This window comes from Physeter macrocephalus, chromosome 4, assembly GCF_002837175.3.
Source record: "Physeter macrocephalus isolate SW-GA chromosome 4, ASM283717v5, whole genome shotgun sequence".
Classification (NCBI taxonomy): domain Eukaryota; kingdom Metazoa; phylum Chordata; class Mammalia; order Artiodactyla; family Physeteridae; genus Physeter; species Physeter macrocephalus.
Genome location: NC_041217.1, coordinates 5072966 through 5094246, shown reverse-complemented (window position 1 = coordinate 5094246; position 21281 = coordinate 5072966). Strand labels below are relative to the sequence as shown.

The 21281-nt window shown below is 37.7% G+C and overlaps 1 protein-coding gene across 1 annotated transcript in view; it reads left to right on the top strand.

Annotated features, from left to right (window-relative positions):
* Positions 1-17638, top strand: part of LOC102992938 (complement factor H-related protein 5) — a 34052-nt gene extending 16414 nt beyond the window's left edge. Inside the window, exons 7-13 of the mRNA XM_055083852.1 lie at positions 111-293; positions 416-595; positions 3654-3826; positions 10701-10875; positions 11264-11461; positions 13169-13351; positions 17442-17638. Coding sequence (XP_054939827.1) covers positions 111-293; positions 416-595; positions 3654-3826; positions 10701-10875; positions 11264-11461; positions 13169-13351; positions 17442-17638 — 1289 coding nt within the window. The remainder of the gene's footprint in view (positions 1-110; positions 294-415; positions 596-3653; positions 3827-10700; positions 10876-11263; positions 11462-13168; positions 13352-17441) is intronic.
* The last annotated feature ends 3643 nt before the right edge of the window (positions 17639-21281 follow it).

The window sequence follows — 21281 nt, the reverse complement described above, 5'->3', positions numbered from 1 at the left end:
GGAATGTAGTATAAATGTAATTTAGTTCCAGATCAACCAAAATAGTAAGTCCACATTTTGCCATATTTATAAGCCCATTTAAGAGTTATTTACAGCTTATTTTATTACAGGGCAAGTACAGTCATGTGGTCAACCTCCTCAGCTCCCCAGTGGGAAAATCAAGGACATCAAACAAGAAAAGTATGAACACGGTAAAATGGTGGAATATGATTGCAATCCTAATTTTCTAATGAAGGGACCTAAGAAAATCCAATGTATGGATGGAGAATGGACAACTTTGCCCACCTGTGTCGGTAAATAGATACTTATGTTTAAACAGAAGAGTTACTTTTACTTTGTACTTATATATAAATACATAGGTAAAAAGATTTAAAATATTTTAAAGCTAAGCATATCTTTTATGATGTTTTCTTAGAACCAGGGAAAACATGTGAATTTATACCTGAACTTGAGAATGGCTTTGGCCAGCCCTCTGTCCCTCCCTATCGACATGGAGTTTCAGTGGTGTTGAATTGCAGAAGTACATATACAGTGATTGGAAATAATACAATTACGTGTATTGATGGAATGTGGACTGAGCTTCCTAAGTGTGTTGGTGAGAATGCATTTCTCAATTTTATATATGATTGTTTATAACTTTTTAAATCAATAAATATATTTATAGCAGCACATGCTGGTGCCCAGCAGGTATTAAATTGTTAGGATGTAAGACACTTGTTGTTTGCTCCTTATTATTTAATAAACTGAATGGTTAAGGATCTCCTTTGATCTACGGATACTGTGCAAAATTACTGAGACACTAAGGGCTCTGCGAATCAAGAACATTTGGACCTCTGCTTTTTTTTTTTTTTTTTTTTGGCCATGCCAGGTGGGATCTTAGTTTCCCAACCAGGGACCGAACCCGTGCCCCCTGCATTGGGAGCACAGAGTCTTAACCACTGGACCACCAGGGAAGTCCTGGGACCTCTGCTTTAGGTGAATCCCAGACTGCTTTTTCCAGGTATCTACTGCCCCATCCCACATTTACCATGTGATGGAACTAGGCAAACTAATTTTCTTTTAGCTTCTGGAAAGCCATGTTCTCTTAAACCTCTGTGCCTTTCCTCATTCTTTACTCTTTTCCGGAAATGTCTTTCTCCATTTTAATCACATATAAAACTATTCACCTTCAAGACTCAACTCAAAATTCACTCACCTGTGAAACTTTTAGTGGTTCATCTTCCACTACCCACATGCTCATCCTGAAACTCCAGTAGGATATAGCTTCTCCACTGTGTTATCTGCCTGCACATTTATTATAACATTTATCACACTGTCTTGTACCTAAGACATCCGTCTTCCTATTTAGATCATAAAGTACCAGAATAGCAGAGCCCATCTGCATGGACCCAATGCCTAATTCAGAGCCTTGGTAAACATTCACTTCGGTTTGCGTAGATTTTAAGCATTAAGACTATGTGTCAGTAACTCTTTTCATAATAGCTCCTGGTTGCCATTCCAATGGCTCCTCCTCTAGGGTGTGGTCGATAGGTGCCAGCCTTCTTTTTTGTCTCACGCATTTGCGACCTCCCTTCTGTTGGTCTAGGCTTGGTCAGAGACGCAGAGCATCTGTAAAGCTTTACTTGACCTTTAAGTGGACTACATCAACCTGCTTATTCAGATCTTATACTAAACTTTTACATATGTTTTATAGATTCCTCATTAATACTATTTCTGTATAAGTTTCTTCCCCAGTTTCTTTGGGATTTCATTGGTATAGTAAATGGGATCTTTTACAACTTTATATATTCGAAGTGTTATGCTTTCTATAGGCAAGATAATAATTGAATTTTGTGGGCTTCCCTGGTGGCGCAGTGGTTGCGCGTCCGCCTGCCGGTGCAGGGGAGCCGGGTTCGCGCCCCGGTCCGGGAGGATCCCACATCCCACATCCCACATGCCGCGGAGCGGCTGGGCCCGTGAGCCGTGGCCGCTGAGCCTGCGCGTCCGGAGCCTGTGCCCCGCAACGGGAGAGGCTGCAGCAGAGGGAGGCCCGCATACTACAAAAAAAAAAAAAAAAAAAAAATTGAATTTTGTATATTGATTTTGTTTCCAGCAGCCTTACTGAATTCCCATTTTACTGCCAGTCATAAATTTGGATATTTTATTTCTATAAATAATTACAATTTAATCTTTTTTATTTTGTTGCATCAGCTCAGAAAAATACTTCTGCATGGTCCCGAAACAACAAACAAAATAACTATGTAGCCTGAGTTCTATTAAGTTCTTGGGTGTTTGGAGTCTCCTCTTATGGAAAGAGTGGGGGACCCAGGAACGAGGCCTGATCCCTGCTTTTCCTGTTTTCCAAATTCTCTTAACTCTATTTCAGATTTCCAGATTAGCTTGTTTATATGTTTCCTCCACAGAGTCATAAGATTTATTCCAGGTTTTTCTATCGGTCTATCTGCCTTGTGCCCTGCTCTTTCCCCTTGCATTCCAGCAGTCCTTGGACTTGCAGCCATAATGCATAAGTATTTGCCAGTTTTTCCCTGATAAGGTCAGATACTGGCCTCCTTTGTCCCATTTCCAGCAACCCCAATATATTAAAGCCTTTAATTTTGAGCTTTAAAAACTAGCAAGACTCTCTGCTGCTGTTCTTCTTCCAGATTCTAAAGTAGACAACCCAGAGCCACTCCTTTCCCCCATCTCCTAGACTTTTGGATCCTCCACTGGCCTACTTCTGGGGATGAAAAGTTTAGCTGTTGCACCCCTCTGAGCCTGGCAGACACCTGGTCACTGGCAGTCTGTGATGACTCACTGGGAGGAAATGTCTCCCACCCCCAGGAAGGTGTCAACTGTTCATGGTCACCAATCGTAAATGCGGGATGCAGGCATCCAATCACCAGCATCACATGCTGTACATTTAAAATAGGAATTGTTGGAGAAAAACCACTTATCAGCAGAGAAGTAGCAGAAACTTCCATGTCTCATTATCCCATCCTTTGACACACTAAGGGGAAGGTTCCATAACAATCTATATATTTGTGGACAAAAGGGGAGAGATGTAACAATAAAAACCACCTCAACAAGCAAGAGCCTATTGGAAATGCATGTTCGGAGGGTGGATAGTGTTATCAGGGAAATTCTCCCTGGGGCATGGGACTCTGGGTCTTCGCTGAGCTTCTGAAATGTGGGAGTGATTGAACCTCAAGGAACATCCAGATTTATCTCTCCTTATTAATACTATACTCCCACAGACATACTTGTGCATCACCTCTTTTTATTATTTAAATGCTTTGAAAATATTTCTTTAACATGATTTAGTGGACACCTTTTCATGCCTTTAAGCATTAGGCTGAATGTAACTCCATAAGGACTGCCCTTCAGTCAAAACCCTGGACCCGAGGAATCCATCTTGCACTCTCATTTCTCAAAAGACTTTCTGACATATTTTTTTGTCATTCAAAGACAGGCTACAGTTTTTTGCTTTCTTTTTCATTTTTTCGACAGCACAGCCTACCTCATGTAATGAAATAAAGAATAATTTTGTAGGATGCTGCTTAAACGCATCAAGCATAATTTAATGATACCATAAGTATTTCAGATATTTTATTGAGGTGATTGTTTAGTTTCTGTTTAATAGTCCTATCTTGTATGGATATTCTCCTTTTTTATAGCAACAAACCAACTTAAGAGGTGTATAAAACCAAGGCTTCATGCAAGAGGACTGTTAAGTTCATATTTGCATGAATTTAATCATAATGCCAGAATAAATTACAAATGTACTGGGAAGGATACATACATACAAACAGTCTGCATCAACGGGAAATGGGCCCCTGAACCAGACTGCGTAGGTAAGATTTGTTTGAAAGATTTTGTAGATTCTTTGCTTCTTCACCAGAAAAATTCTCTTGAAATTGGCATGCTTTTAAATTAAATTATTTACTGTGACATATAATTTTAAAATTGAAGATAAGTTAGAAACCACTCATAACACTGTTTCCAGACAAACATTATCCTTTAAGAACCCTGGATTTCTGGTCAAGATGATGTAGTAATGCCATTTTTACCCTATTACAGTCTCTCTAAGCCATTAAAAAAAAAAAAAAAACTGTGAAAATAGAGCAAAAAGTCAATCTTCAATGACATTAGGAAACAACTAAAACCCAAATTACACACTGTGATGGATAATTGACATATATGATGAATTCTGGACCAAAAGTCCAGAAGAAAAAAGTACCTGATGTAAAAATTATTTCCATAAGAATAAGTTTCACATTCTTTGAAGGCCTATTTTCAAATCATTTAACTTGAATAATAAGGTTATAAATCACAGTTATAAGTGGACACTGTATTATTTTAAAATAAACCAGGTACAAAGACAGAGAGCTAACAGAGAAATGGCAACAAGATAGAGAAAATGGAGAGGGTGGGTTACAGACTCCTCGTCAGCAAAGTAAAAAGCCAGAAGAAAACAGAGCGATTTCTTCAAAGTGCTTAAGAAAGTAATTGGTGACCAATTTTTCTATATAGCATATTATCCATTAATGATTACAAAGTAGAGAAAATTTCAAACATAGGACAGACTAAGAGAATTTACCACTCAAAGACATACTTTGAAAGAGATCATATAAAATATATATGATGAAATAGTAACTCTTAACAAGAGTATGATAGCATTAGAAATTGTGAGGGAGAAAGTAATTGGAATATATTATTAAATTTAAATAAAGAATGATTTCAAGAAGATAAAGTAAACTATAATTTGTTTAAAACAACTAAAATGTTTTCATTTTTATTAAATTTTTTTCAACATATTTTTATTTTTATATATGGAAGTGAATATTGTTCTGAGAGTTTCAAGAATTTCAATGCCTTTTATGTGCCTATGGAATGTTTACTTAAATTAACCAGTTATTGTTAACTGTTACATTTCCAATATTAAAACACTATAGATCACTTTCATAACCACAAAGAAATAATATTTAAAAGTAATAATGAAATTTGTCTACTCCCCTAGCCTTCGTTTTGTGAAATAATTCACTTCCAAATGAGATAATATTTAAAATACTAAGAAGTATATTATAACTATAAAAGCACATAGTAAAACCTATGAGGTGTACAGTAACCAAAATGTAGAGTGACATTCACAGGCTTAAATGCATATTATTTCTGGAAAAAATAAACTTGTATATATATATATATATATATATTTAGCTAATATATATATATTAGCTAAATATATAGCTAGGGGAAAATGTACATTCCAGATATTAAGAGGAAAAAGAAATAATAAAATAAAAGCAGAAGTGAATGCAATAGACTATTTTACTTATAGCTGATCCATTAAGTAAAACGAATTCTTGAAAAGATTAAGCATATCTAACGAATTTTACTCTAATCAAGAAGAATGGTGGGCAGTCTGGAACAAGCATTCCGCAACCAAAAAGTAGGTGAAAATACAAATATAGGAAAATTTGAGAATACAATTTTTAAAATAAAGAAATTTAGGGAATTCCCTGGTGGTCCAGTAGTTGGGACTCACAGCTGTCACTGCCGAGGACCTGGCTTCAATCCCAGGTCCGGGAACTAAGATCCTGAAAGCTGCACGGCGTGGCCAAAAAATTAAAAATTTTTAAAAAAATTTTTTTAAAAAAATAAAAATAAAATAAAGAAATGTAAAGCATCACTGAAAAGGAAAATACCATAGGGCATTTATAGATTCTTGAGAGGATGCTTTTTCTGAAGATCTCCCTTGACATGGGTTAGTTACCTTGTAAAAGCTCTGCCAGCCCTGGATTTCACGTCCATTTCTCTGCTGACCCTATCTCACTCCCCACAGCTGACTTTCCAGGTAGAGGCCTCCCCACAGGTACCATTGTAGCCACTGAGATTTAGTAATGGATGATGTCACCAGTGCAGCCATGTCTTCAGATGTTTTATCAGTCAGACCACTTTGGTTAATCTTTTGTGTGTGTGTGTGTTCCTCCATTTTTTTAAAAAAATTGAAGTATAGTTGACATATAATACTATATTTGTTTCAGGTGTACAACAGAGTGATTCAATATTTTTATAGATTATACTCCATATAAAATTATTGTAAAATATTGGCTATATTCCCTGTGCTGTACATCACATTCTTGTACCTTATTTTTATTTTATACTTAACAGTTTGTACCTCTTAATCCTTTTCTCCTACCTTGTCCCTCCCCCCAGTCCCCTCCCCACTCGTAACCACTAGTTTGTTCTCTGTATCTGTGAGTCTGCTTCTGTTTGTTATATTCCTTTGCTTGTTTTATTTTTTAGATTCCACACATAAGTGAAAACGTACAGTATTTGTCTTTCTCTGTCTGACTTATTTCACTTAGCATTATACCCTTCAAATCCATCCATGTTGTTGCAAATGGCAAAAATTTCATTCTATTTTATGGCTGAGTAGTATTCCATTGTATATATATATATATACCACATCTTCTTTATCCATTCCTCTATTGATGGGTACTTAGGCTGCTTCCACATCTTGGCTATTGTAAATAATGCCGCTATGATCATAGTGGTGCATATATCTTTTTTCAAACTAGTGTTTTTGTTTTCTTCAAGTATATACCCAGCAGTATTGCTGGATCATATGGTAGTTTTATTTTTAGTTTTTGGAGGAACCTCCATCCTGTTTTCCATAGCAGCTGCAGCAGTTTGTGTTCCCATACTTCAGTTAATCTTAAGTGTGAGTCAGGGACTATTCCCTGTACCATCAATTCCATGGGGAAAGTGGTGGTCTAGAAGCTTCCTACTTTCACTTAGCTTAAGATGAATGGGAGTTTCCCCTACTCTCCCCTATGATATAACATACAGACAGCATTTTTTAAAGAAACCTTCACTACTGGCCCCTAAAAACTCATTTCTTTACCCTCCTACACTTGTAGTAGTATTTTAAGGCTTGTAGAGCACATTTTATAATCTCTTGACATAGCTTTTAAAAGTTGTTTGTCATCTTACTTTAAACCTTGGGATAATTGAGCTTGAAAGACCAGGCAAAGGTAATAAGAAAATTAATTATTTTAATGCTCTGCTTTGTATGTACAAATACAAACGGATCTCAGAACACAATATTTCAGGAAAAAAACAAGCTTCCCCATTATATGTTATAGCATAGCTCTTATGGATGCCAAAAAAAACACAATTCACAGACACTAAAAATATGTTAAATATGGATTCACAAGTATGTGTTTAGAAAATAAGAATTGTAGTCACACATATGTGAAGGGGTAGAAGGAAAAATAATGAAACTAAGTACGCCACAAGAGTAACTTTATTTTAGCTGTAAAATTTAGGGGTTTTTGTTAAGAAAAGAAAGAAGAGACTCTTATTTACACCCTAAAACCAAGAGGAATCAAGATAAACTATAAAATCATAGGTTCTTTTAAAAAGTCCTTCAGAGAGCGAAGAACACAGAGAACCCTAATGAATGAAATTTCAGGAAGTAATGTCTCTCCAAGGAAAAAAAAAAAGTCACATCACTGTTTTCATCCTTCTTGGAACAGCGAGAGGTTAAGAAAGCCACCAGATACATGGATTATAAATGAAACAGCAGAACTTTCAGAGAAGGTTTACAGGTGGTGTGAAAGTTGGCGTGACTGTTAAATTTTCTGGGAGCCCTGAAACAAAAAACGTCTCTCAATCTTTTCCAAGGGCCCTGCTAACATCTGAGGTTAGGGCAGGAAAACTGAGATAAAGCATCCAGAAACTCTCTCTCCCGAACTTCAATGTTGAGGTGAAGTCAGGATGCCCGTCTTTCTTCCTCCTGAGTTCCGTTTCCATACTCTATTCCTTGGTCATTCCTTCACCTTGACAAGATCTACACAAAATCTTGGGGAAAAGAGGTTGGAATTACCGGTCCAATGGTGCCTGGAAATCCCAGGGATATTTGTGTAAATGTGTCCACTTCCTGACAGCCCTTTTCTCCTGTCTACCTTCCCCATTCCCTCATCTCCATTTGAGGAAAAAAGGTAGTGTTTGCCCAATGACAGAAACAAAATATCCCGCCACTCTCACTCTGCAGGAAATGCCTCACGTTGGTCTGAGAGAGTCACTCAAGTGACTCTGGAATAAACCATATCTGCCTAAATGCAATAGCAGCAGGCTTTGTTTTTTCTAATTCTACCCCAGTCGGACTTCACTACTAAGCCTATTCTCATATCACATACATTAATATCTATCCTGCATTGTCCACTTAACATTAGAACCGAAATGTGTTTCTGTATTATATAAAGCTGTACATAATGTTCCATTCCTCCATTGTTGTCAGATTACTGACAATTTTAATACTTTAAAATGCTCTAAAATTTACAAGAACGCATTTATGAACAGTGGTGTTTAGAATCTCCAAATAGTCAATATGAGCTAGATGAAAAAACTATAAAAATTTGATTTATTGCATCAAATTGATTTTCATAAGGGTTGTACTTGCAGTTAGTAAAATTATACTCCTAGAATGAGGTAAAAAAAAAAAAAAAAGGAGGAGGAGTTTCTTTTTTTAAGAATAATTGGGCATTTTCTTTTTCTTTTTTCTTTTATGTTTTTGGTCGTGCCACGCGGCCTGCGGGGATCTTAGTTCCCCGACGAGGGACTGAACCCGGAGCCCAGGCGGTGAAAGTACCGAGTCCTAACCACTGAACCACCAGGGAACCCCCCAGGAGGAGTTCTTGAAAGTTGAAAGAGTCGGATAAGACTTTTGAGAAGTGGTGGTGGTGGTAGGTGGAGAGAGACGGAAAATTCATCACACAAGCTGCCAGATTTGTTCTAGAGAAAGACAATAAAGTTCTTTATTTTACAAATCAGGAATACAGAGCCCCAAGAAGTTACGCGGTCGAAGTCAAGATGGGAACCTGTTTCCAGGTTCCTCTATCAGTTCAGTCTAGACTAGACTACCTACACTAGGTTGACATTTCCAACCACATTGCCCCTAATTCTGTAAGGCAAGTAAGTTGGACAACTGAGATCGTCATGTACAATTCTTTTTATCTGAAATATAACAGCGATGATATTGGTATGGTATCTGAACATCTAACTTGATTAGCTGGGACTTTATTTACCCTTTTTGTAAATCATGATTTATATGTTTGAGAGTAGAGACGACGTCAACCTCCCCACTTCCCTTCACTGGGACCTCTAAGAGGTTGTCTGCACGTGAGTGCCAACCCAAGATGGGCAGTGCAGGCTTGATGCTCATTTAAAAGTTTTGACGCTACCCAATACGTATTCATCCCCGTGACTTTTTATTTAAATAAAAATATTTGAACAACTAAACGGAAACAAATTTATGTCACTACAAAATACCTAAACAAAGAGGAAAGGAAACATCTAAGCAGGAAATCTTCTACACAATAAATGAGGTCATAAACCGATTCATCTCTCTTCTGAATGAGTCTGAAATCCTCTTTTCACGTGCTCTCCAGAGCTTGTCCTCAAGCTTATGAGACAAACTTCGTGAATCAAAAATGTACAATAACAATAACACCAGGCGAATCCTTATCTTCTTCTGCAGAGTTAGTTACTGAACCAAAACAGACTATAAATGACTTGGCCCTGTTAAAGTTTGACTAGAAAAATGATGCAACTGGCATCAAATTCTTACATTTCCCATATTTCTTAAGCCAATAAATAAACAGGGCAAATCACATAGAGTATAGGAAAACGCATGAATGGACCCAGCTCCCAGACACCTCTCTAGTTTGTTCATAGACACAGCTTTTGTTGAGAAAATTTGCGCTACAGAATGCCAGTGTGCCTTCCTTCCCTTGAAAAAATAAACCACGATCCAATGTAAAATTCAGATAATATGCATGCTTTGGCTTAATTGATACTGACCTTTGGTTTTACTCATATCTAATACTTGCTTTGCAATAACTTTGAAGGGAGTGGGAATTCCCTGGCTCCCTGGCGGTCCGGTGGTTAGGACTCCGTGCTTTCACGGCCGAGGGCGCGGGTTCAGTCCCTGGTTGGGGAACCAAGATCCTGCAAGCTGTGAGGTGGGGCTGAGAGAAAAGAAAATTTGAAAGGGAAGTTGCCACTAGACAGCAGCCGCTGCCCTTGGGGAGGAGATGAGCTGAAGGGAAACACTGCTGTGAGCCTTGGTCAGGTAGTGAGCCTGTGACTCAGACCATGATGCTCTGGCATCGAGGAGATTATTTAAAATGTTTCCCTAAGAACAAGCCAAGCAACCAAAAAGAAGTTAACTCCTAGTCAAACAGAGGCATTCGAATTACATCCATCAGCAGGCATTGTTCCGTTTAGAAGAAAATGCAAATAATGAAAATCTTTTATTGTGATCAAAGGCTAGGCTGTAAGGGGAAGTCTTAGTTGATTCTATCATTACTGTTCCTATATATATTTATATATATCTATATATCTATATATCTATATTTGTTCTGGCTTGTTTGAACGGGGCACCTGAGAAATTTTAAATCAATTCTTATAACATGAAAGTGCTTTTCTAAACCATAAACTATGTTAACATAAAATACAGTTATTACTATAGCATCATAAATACATACATACATATACTATATATATATATATATATATAGAGAGAGAGAGAGAGAGAGAGAGAGAGAGAGAGAGTGTGTTAGTTATTGGATGTTCCATTATACCGAAATGTTATCTTGTTGAGCTGTTTTTCTTTAGCTTTTATTAATCAAATAATTTAATCTTTCATAGGAAAAAAGAAACAACTCTGCCCACCTCCACCTCAGATACCTAATGCTCATAATATGCTAACCACAGTGAATTATCAGGAAGGAGAGAAGGTAGCTGTTCTCTGTAAAGAAAACTATGTACTTCATGAAGCAAAAGAACTTGTGTGTAAAAGTGGACTATGGCAGTCATTACCACACTGTACTGGTTAGTATTTATTTCTAAATAATGTCATTTAAAAAGAGGTTACTGATCTTCTTTATCTAAAGAATAGGAAAAAAACTCATGACCTATTTGTTACACAATATTCGGAAGCATTAAATTGTCATCTAGTTACCCAATTCTGTCCATTTTTTAAACTGTTTCTCTAAGAGGTATCTCTGACAGTGATCATAGAAGAAATAGGTTTAAGATTATCTACTGTTTACCCAATTCTATTGAATATATTTACTCGATATCCAGCGTAAGATGTAGAACGGGCAATTTGAGAGTGGTCAGGCCTAGGGAATGAATTTGGTAATTGCTGCTGTAGAGATTATATTAAAGCTTTGGGACTGGATGGGATCACATGAAGAGTTCAAATGTCTAAAATAAGAGGAAGATCTGGACAAGGAGGAGGAGCCAGACAGGGTTGTAGGAGAAAAACTAGCGACAGCTGCTAAAATGATTCCAGGACCCTATTGCAATGTGGGGCTGTTACCCCACATTCTACAAGCGTCTGACACCTGCTCGTCCCCTACAATTCGACTCAGTTCTGACACTGTCTACCCAGAGACAGCATCAGATCTCACAGGTTGAGGACTCGGTCTTACAAGGCTGCTCCCTGTGGCTTCACTTTAGATGCCAGCGGCACGTCCAGGTCGTCACCTGTGCTTCTGACCGACCATGTATAGATTGAAGGTCCCCATGACCCTCTCCTTGGGCTCCATTAATTTGCTAGTGCAGCTCAGCAAACTCAGAGAAACATTCTACTTACTAGATCACCATTTTATAATAAAAGGCTATAACTCCAGAACAGCCAGATGGAAGAGGTGCACAGGGCAAGGTATGGGGAAAGGGGTGCAGAGCTGCTATGCCCCCTCCAGGGTCATGCCCCCTCCATGTCCCCTCGTCCCACATCTCCATGTGTTCACCAACCTGGAAGCTCTCTGAACCCTGTCCTTTCTGGGGGCTTCTGGAGGCTGCATTCCATAGGCACAATTGATTAAATCATTGGCCATTGGTGATGGATTTAACCTCCAGCCCCTCCACTCTCCCAGGAGGTCAGGATGGGACTGAAAGTTCCAACCCCCTAATCACGTGGTTGGTTCTCCTGGCAACCAGCCCATCCTTAGGTTACCAAAGGGCTTTCCAAAAATCACTTCACTGACATAACAAAAGGTGCCTTTAGTGCTCTCCTTACTTAGGAAATTCCAAGGGTTTCAGGAGCTCTGTGCCAGAAATGAGATGGAAGACCAAATGTTTGTTTCTTATTATAAATCACAATATCAAAGCTGGTGTCCCAGAAGCAATGCCAATGACATGAGTCAAAAAGACTTATTTTAAAATGTTATTTGACAGGACATCAAACGTGTCAAAGACTGCTTAGAACTGGGCAAGTTGCCTGATAATTGAACAGTGGATTTAGCTACCTGAAAGTCATTGGTGACTTTGCTTTTACCTTATTAAGTTGTGACATTTCCAGCATGTTTCTATGTTGGTTACTGATTCAAGAGAGGAGAAATAGATGATACAGAAGAAAGAGGACAATTAATGGAGCAGGGTCTTTGCCTAATTTAAAGGGTGTGGAATCTAGTGCCCACATGAAGGAGCTGGTTTGAGAAAAGAGCAGGGACAGCAATTCAATGAAACAGCAGATAAAACAAATTATTAGTGATAAGATTATTTATTTGGTCATTCCATATCTGTAGCTTTCGTGATTGTGTAGGGAGATCAATCGGTACATTGGAACGTATTCCAGCCAGTCTTAACGTGAAGTTGAAACATTTATTGACAGAGAAAGAGGCCTATGATATTATTTGGAGTCAAAAAAATAAATGCAGAAGAGTATTGTCTACAAGTCATTTCAGTAAAACTAAAAGTTCATGATCATAACTGATAGCTATGTTCTATTTGAATAAAGTAACAGTTGCCCCAGGGAATAGAAATGGGAAGGGAGTCATTTATTTTTACCTTTCCTCTTTAAGTAAACATTGTTATGAGGAAGGGTGAAATAGACCAGAGGTTTACTCACCTGTTCGTCATGCTTTAAACAAAAATGATTCTTAGTACTTATATGTCCTTAGATATACTTAATACTTATTTTTTGTGTGTTTTACTTTAGGGTGAAAGAAAATGCTGTAATTATTTTTGGTCATCAGGTTGTATGCTAGAAATTCTATAATGTTATTTGGACTCTCAGACATCACATAAGATACTGAAGATATGATATATGGAGCTTTGTATTATTCCATTTAAACTATATACTGATTTTTTTCAACACTCGCATGTTGTTTTCCAGAGTCCACACGATACTGTGGGCCCCCTCCACCTATTAACAATGGAGACATCACCCCCTTCTCCTTATCGGTATACCCTCCAGGATCGACAGCTGAGTACCGTTGCCAGTCTTTCTACGAGCTTCGGGGCTCCCCGAATGTGACGTGCAGAAATGGACGGTGGTCAGAGCCACCCATATGCATAGGTGAGTTGTGCATATTCTTCCAGAGTCTGAGATTTGATATTTAGAGAATTTTCATCACTAATTTTGTAGGATAATTTTTACTGAAATTTCATTCAGCCGAAAACTTGTCTAACAAGTGTAGACATATAACAGAAAATTTTGAAAAATCTGCTTTAAACAGAGTGGAAAAAAGTTTCTTTAAAAACTGTAAATCAAGTTTGGGGACTTCCCTGGTGATCCAGTTGTTAAGACTCTGCGATCCCAGTGCAGGGGCCCAGGTTCAATCCCTGGTCAGGGAACTAGATCCCACGTGCCACAACTAGGACCCGGGGCAGCCCAATAAATAAATAATTTAAAAAATTAAAAAAATAAAAACTATAAATCAATTTTTAAGAGGCCTAAGTATGCTAAGTAGCATTATAAAACTCCCTGAACCTCCAAAGTTATTTAACTGCAGGACATATTCTCATGCCACTAAGCATTTTCACGTTAAAAACATCTGAGGGTTTTTTTGCAGAGACCATTTGTGAAAGATTGGTCCAGGAGTTGTCCTTTATCAGTATATAAGGTTCTACTTGTAAACCTGAAGGCTCTTCCCGGTAGAACTCTCAGCAGACTGCTACCGACCTGGCTTTTTACTTGCATGTTGCCAGGAGTTGTGACAAGGAAAGTAGAGAAACTGGAGGGGCTAACAAGTCATTTCCCAAATCTGCACGTTCCCTTACTTCACTCTATCTTCTTCATCTACACAGGCCACCGATACACATATTCCTCACCCCCAAACCATGGGAATCTCGTAGCATTAAGAACAATAAGCATAAGTGACACTATGAAAAGGAGAGTCACAGGCAGGGTCTAACAGGGACTTCACTGGTCTTACAAACTGAAAGGGACAAAATATAAGGGAATGGGTCTCAATAACAATGGCAACACCAGTAAGAGCATGGACACCAGCTTACTCCAGGCTAAGTAAGGGAAAGCTAGGACTTCATAAAGTCCTTCTGTTTTCTGTTCCCAAGGAGGACACCACATTAATAAGGACCTGTTCTTGCAACAGTTCTCAATCCTACCAGCTCCTCACTCCTCAGGGCTAGACCAGATGCTCCTTGAATTCTTGGGACTTTATCCCTCTGACTCTGCCACATTCTCTCACCTTCTGTAATCACTAATGATCTCAGTGCTGCTATGATGTGCCCTGTTCCTTAGGCTCTTAGCCACTCATATGTGAGTCCCTTTTCCTAGGATGTCATTACAGTAATGTGGGAACCAAACTCAGAAAGTGTTGAATTAGAATATGGCAAAAGTACCATCTGCACAGTTTTGCTAGAGCAAAGAAGAGCTAGGATTCAAAGATAACTTCTAGCATTTAAGTGGGAGTAACTGATAGGTAGATGAAGATGCCATTACCTAAGATACTAAATGCAGCAAAATTTTAGATAGTATGAGGATTGAAATTAGGTAGACATTATCATGGGCAGAGGCATTAAAATAGATTTCCAGGAGAGAGGTAAGACCAAAGTTACAACCTAAAAAGTGTATGCCATGCAGACGAACAGAGTTTGCAGGAAGGGCATTCTAGCCAGGAGAAACAATGCTTTGAAGAACAATAAAATACCTCATCGTAGTCATGTAGCCTATTCAAGGAAAATGATCTGATAGCTTTCCTTAGACTAGAAGAGTCAAGATAGACAACTCTGGAGAAACAATTTTTTCTAAAGCCAGATCTAGACTTCTTTGGATGCTTCACAATTACTAAGTGTGGTTGCGAGCCATTTAAATTTTAATCACAGTTTTTTTTTTTTTATCACAGTTTTTTGATGCAGTGTTTTAAAGGATCAGTTCACTAAGACCGTGTGGTTATACTAGAATGAGAAGAAATACTTTAAAGTGATTGCTTGGCCAGATTTGGGTCTTGACTTGTAAACAGGAAATATAGACCAAAAGAAAGATGAGTTAAACTTCAAAAATCCTCAATGACTTATGGGCGGTGGGGGGGAATTCTCAGGTCCTTCACATGTAACAATTCCTAGAAATAACAGAAACTCAGCAGAAAAATATGCAAACTACATAAGCAAAAAAATGAAAAACACGGCAACATGAAAAATGCTCATCCACACCAAAGTAAAATTTTAATGAAGTGGCAATGTTCAGTGAGGCAAAAGGGGGAGAAAAAGAACAATACGAAGGCTTGGCAAGGGTGTGGGGCGTTAAGTACTCTCATATTCTCTTAATGAAATTATAAAGTGGGCCGAACTCTTTGAGGAACAGTTTGGGAATAAACCTCAACATTTAAAAACACACATCCTTTGACATCATTATTTTATTTCTGGAAGACTAGTCTATACACATACTCTTGCGAGGGTAAAAGAATCTGTACAAGGATATTCTTTTGCCACATTGCCTGTCATAGCAAGAAATGGAAACTACATAATTCCTATCAATAGTCTTATGGAATTGGTATTATTAACAACCTGTGCCTATCCGTGAAGAAATGGAGACACCATATGCAGCAGCATGGACGAACTCAGAGATGGTCATACTAAGTGAAGTGAGTGAGAAGAAAAATATCATACAATATCGCCTATCTGTGGACTCTAAAAATAGGACACAAATGAACTTCTCTATGAAACAGAGACAGAATCACAGACACAGAGAACAGAGTGGTGGTTGCCAAGGGGGAGGGGAATGCGGGAGGGTTGGAGTGGGAGGTTGGGGTTAGCAGATGTAAGCTATTATACATAGAATGGATAAACAACAAGGTCCTACTGTACAGCACAGAGAACTATATCCTATGATAAACCGTAATGGAAAAGAATATATAAAAAAAGAATTATTGATATGTACAACTGAATCACTTGGCTATACAGCAGAAATTAACACAACATGGTAAATCAACTGTACTTCAATCAAAAAATTCGATTAAAAAAAAGAAACAGAGACACAGAAAGCCTTAGTATTTAATTCAAGCTGCTTGACAAGTATCTGGCAGAGTTAGGATTCCTACACAGCAATCTGGCTCCAAATTCCATACATTTAAGCCCTACGCTGTGGTGGCCTCTCACATCCATAGATAGAAACGTCAGGGAGATAGAGGTCAGCTTCTCCTTAGCAGTACAAGGACTGGTCTGTCATACGGCATCAGGAAAATACTTGGCAATGTATCTTAGGGTCTCCTGGGCACAGGTAAATCTAGGTACAAAAAGAAGTTCTTTATGGTTGCCACTTCCTAGGATGGCTCCTTAAATTAAACCCTGGGCCTTTTTCAGCATCTCTGGACAATTCCTAGATGAGGGATTATGGGCCGTGGAGAACACAGTGCTTAGCTGTGCCAGAGTGAGTTATCTACTCAGGGAAATGCGATCTCTTCAAATGGCTAATTTCAAAAAGAATCAGTGGAGTCAGTGATCATGCGGGAAGGTAACATTGCTTTTCCACAGAAATCAAGGGTTCACCAAAGATGATGACATTGTGGAAAAGAAGCTCCAAACAAGCAACATAAAAGCTGGTAGAATTTTTTGTCCCATTGATAAAGAGTTATCTTCAAGAATATGTTAAGTGAATATTCAAAGAGATAATGGGTTTTTAGATGTATTGTCTTCTCCAGTTCACGTTCCATACTGTGTATCTGATAGGAAGAAATAAACTTATTTTTATGATAATATATGGAAAGAGGTTAATGCATTTGCAGTGTTCACACCGTGCACATTGTAGAAACTATAAATGTAAAAGAATCTTGAGTTAGGAAAGGAGGGTAAATAGCACTGACCCAAATAGAACATTTCTTTTTTGCGGTACGCGGGCCTCTCACTGCTGTGGCCTCTCCCGCTGCGGAGCACAGGCTCCGGACGCGCAGGCTCAGCGGCCATGGCTCACGGGCCCAGCCGCTCCGCGGCATGTGGGATCTTCCCGGACCGGGGCACGAACCCGCGTCCCCTGCATCGGCAGGCGGACTCTCAACCACGGCACCACCAGGGAAGCCCAATATTAATTTTTAATATCCTTTTATAATTTTATTTGTTTCCAAATTTTCTTAAATGAAATTTCACCATTCTTGGATAGGGAAAGATATATTATTAATAATTTATTTTATCTTATTATTTTTTTCTTTCAGATGCATGTGTCATATCTGAAGATAACATGAACAAAAATAACATACAGTTAAAATGGAGAAAAACCCAAAAAATATATGCAAGGACAGGCGATATCATTGAATTTGAATGCAAACAGCCACATAAAGCGAGAACATCTATACAATCATTTCGAGCCGTCTGTCAGGAAGGGAAATTTCAATATCCTACGTGTGAATGAAACAAGCATAGCTTCCCTGGATATACTCTTAAAAGTAATCTTACAGGTAAGCTGTAAGTATTTGTTATGTAGTCAATTCTATATTGTCTTTATACTTTCAAGGATGGTTTATCGTAGTTTTAATTAGAACTCTGGATTTCTAGAGGTTCTTAGATGTTTAAGCTGAGAAACTTATGCTTCATTTATTAGGACCATTTATACCTGGGCACATCACAGTCCTTGGTCTCCCACTCCTATAATATACACAGAAACGTACCCACATTCAGCATTTAATTCTAGTACCCTCTTCTCATTGTCTGAAATTTATAAGATAACTTCGAGGGTTTCTGAGTCAACTCTATTTCAGAGGAAATGGAATTGTTAGGGTAATCTCCCTCTTTGTATTACTATCATTTCATAAAAATACAAACACCGTCACCTCTTATGTTTGCAGCAAGCATTAGTAAGTGTTTATAAGTCCTCTAATGTGACTCTAACCATCCATCAAACACTAAATACCCCTTAAAGGATTGAATACACCACCTTCTACAAATAAGTAGAAGACTTTGAAATTTACACAAATCGCAGTGAGGGACTTCTAATATAGTCAAGAGGCGACATACACATACAAAAAGGTAACTATAAGTGAAAACTATTAGGTTACAATATTACATGTATAGAATTGTCTAGGTAGGACTAAATGGATAAAGAAGATAAAACTGAGAGGAAATAAAAATGTTGGCTATAATAATTCTATGTGATTTGAGATTAATAGTTTTAAGAAATTAGAATACTTTCAAATTACTTATATTTCCTATATTTCATTTTGAATATATATTGCTTTTATAGTCAGAAAAGAGTGATCAAGAACTGTTATTAGAGACCAAGAAAATAGAAGATGAAAGTATAAAGACCCTTTGGGTCATGATGCTGATTTCATGCAACAATTCCTTTATTTTTTGAGGTACCATAGTTTGGGAAGTACTGAACAGGAAGTTTGAGAATTACACTTTGGATGTTCTTCTATTGTAGACAGCATATCTTAGTTAAAATAATCTTTGGCTGGCAGGGTTTTTGTTTTGTTTCGTTTTGTTTTTAAGTATCTATGAAACAGATGACTACCAATACAGGTGAACATGTGGCTTAAAGTTTTCATGACCATGGATTTGGCAATGGATTCTTAGATATGACATCAAAAGCACAAAGAAAAGAAAAAATAGATAAATTGGACTTCATCAAAATTAAAAACATTCATGCTTCAAAGAAAGTAAAAAAGAAAAAAAAAAGAAAATGAAAGTACAGCAAACAAAATGGGAGAAAATAGTTACACATCATATAACTGTTAAGGGCCTTGTATCTAGAATATATAAAGAACTCTTACAACTTAAAAGAATAAGAAAAATAATCCAATTTAAAAATGAACATAGGATCAGAATAGACATTTCTCTGAAGAAGATATATGAATGGCCAATAAACACATTGAAAGATGTGTAACATGATCATTGTTAAGCAAACTGAAATCCAAAACATAATGAGACACTACTGCACACCGACTGGGATGGCAATATCTAAAGTCAGATAGTAACAAGCGTTCTTAAGGATGTGGACAAATGTGGACCCACAGGCACTGCTGAAGGGAATGTAAAATGGTGCCCTCTGTTTGGAAAACAACCTGGCAGTTCCTCAAGAGGTTAAACATAGAGTTACCGTTGACTCGGCAATCCACTCCTAGATAAATACCTGGGAGAAATGAAAACATATGTCTACACAAACTTGTACCTGAATGTTCCTAGCAGAATACTTCATAGTAGCCAAAAGGGAGAAACAACCAAGATGCTCATTAATATACCCAAGAAATAAACAAAAGATACGTCTAAGCAATGGAATATTATTGGGCCATAGAAAAGGAACGAAGTACTATTACATGTCATAACATGAATGAACCTCAGAAACATTATGCTAAGTGTAAAAAGCCAGTCACAGAAGACCACATGTTATATGGTTCCATTTACATGGCATGTCCAGAGTAGAAAACTATATAGAGACAGAAGGTAGATGGGTGGGTGCTTAGTGCTAGAATGGGGGAGGGAGTGAGGGCTGAGAGCTAAGGGTGATAAATGTTCTAAAATTGATTGTGGTGATACAACTCTGTGATTATACCAGAAAACACTGAATTGTATATTTTAAATGGGTTAATTGTATGGTATGTGAATTATGCCTCAATAAAGTTATTTAAAGAAATAGTGGTCAACATTTTAAAATCAATGAAAAAGAAACACTGGGAATTTAAAAATCAAAAACCTTAAAAATTAAGACAGTATCAAAATTTATAAGGAAAGTACACTAACTCAAAGATTGGTGGGGTTGAATAAAAAAATAAGAACCTGGAACTCACACTTGCTATCTGTTAAAACAGCTGACCTCTTGGGTAGGAAGAAGGCAGGTAGAAGTTTTATTTCTCCTCAGTTTTGAGGGGGAAATCTTGAAATGGAACTATTACCTAAAATTTTCAGAATAACAAAATACATATAAAAATGTTTTATTCAGAGCACAGTTTGAAACAGTATTTTAAACTTGGATATTCTCTCTCAGTTTCTGAGGATTTCTTTCATTCTCAAACTCTTTTGTGGCACATATTCCAAAGCCAGGAGCTTGGGCAGCAAGGCAGAGCTTGTTGCTCAGCTTACTACCCTCCTCCACGATGTGAAGGAGTCAGAAAACATAACAGGGGTAAAACTGGAAGCTGGAGGAGGCATTTTATAGGTAAGCGTCAGGTGCTGAGCCACAACCACCTTTCTTGGGGAGGCGGGTAGCATTTCATTCCCTTTTCCTCATATCTAGTCAGAAGGGCTTCAAAGAGGCTATTTGGAAGCCTTGATGTTTACTTTTTATGGACTGTGTCTGATTCATGACTGAATGAAATTAAGGAGGGAAAGAGAAAAAGGCAGAGAAGAAGAGTCAGAGGCAAAGGAGAACTGGCATGAAGCCAACTTGAAAGGACTTACCCAAAAGGTCCACCTGCAGCGGCTCTAGTTACCAAAGGAGAGCCAGCGAGACTTTAAAAAAAATATTTTTTTTTGAAGTAGAGTTGATTTACAATGTTGTGTTAGTTTCAGGTGTACAGTTAAGTGATTCAGATATATATAGATATATGTATATACATATATATTCTTTTTAAAATTAATTAATTAATTTTTATTTATTTTTGGCTGCATTGGGTCTTCGTTACTGTGCGTGGACTTTCTCTAGCTGTGTTTCAGGTGTACAGTTAAGTGATCAGTTATACAAATACATATATCCACTCATATAGGCCATTCCAGAGTATTGAGTTCCCTGTGCTATACTGTAAGTCCTCCTTATAAGTTATCTATTTTGTATATAGCACTGTGTATATGTCAATCCCAATCTCCCAATTTATCCCTCCCCCCTCATTCCCTGATAACCAGAAGTTTGTTTTCTATATCTGTGACTCTATTTCTGTTTTGTAAATAAGTTAATTTGTACGTTTTATTTTTTTTTAGATTCCACATATAAGCGATATCTTACAATATTTGTCTTTCTCTGACTTACTTCACTCGGTATGACAATATCTAGGTCCATCCATGTCGCTGCATGCTCAATATCAAAAAAAAAAAAATCCCAATCAAAAAATGGGCAGAAGATC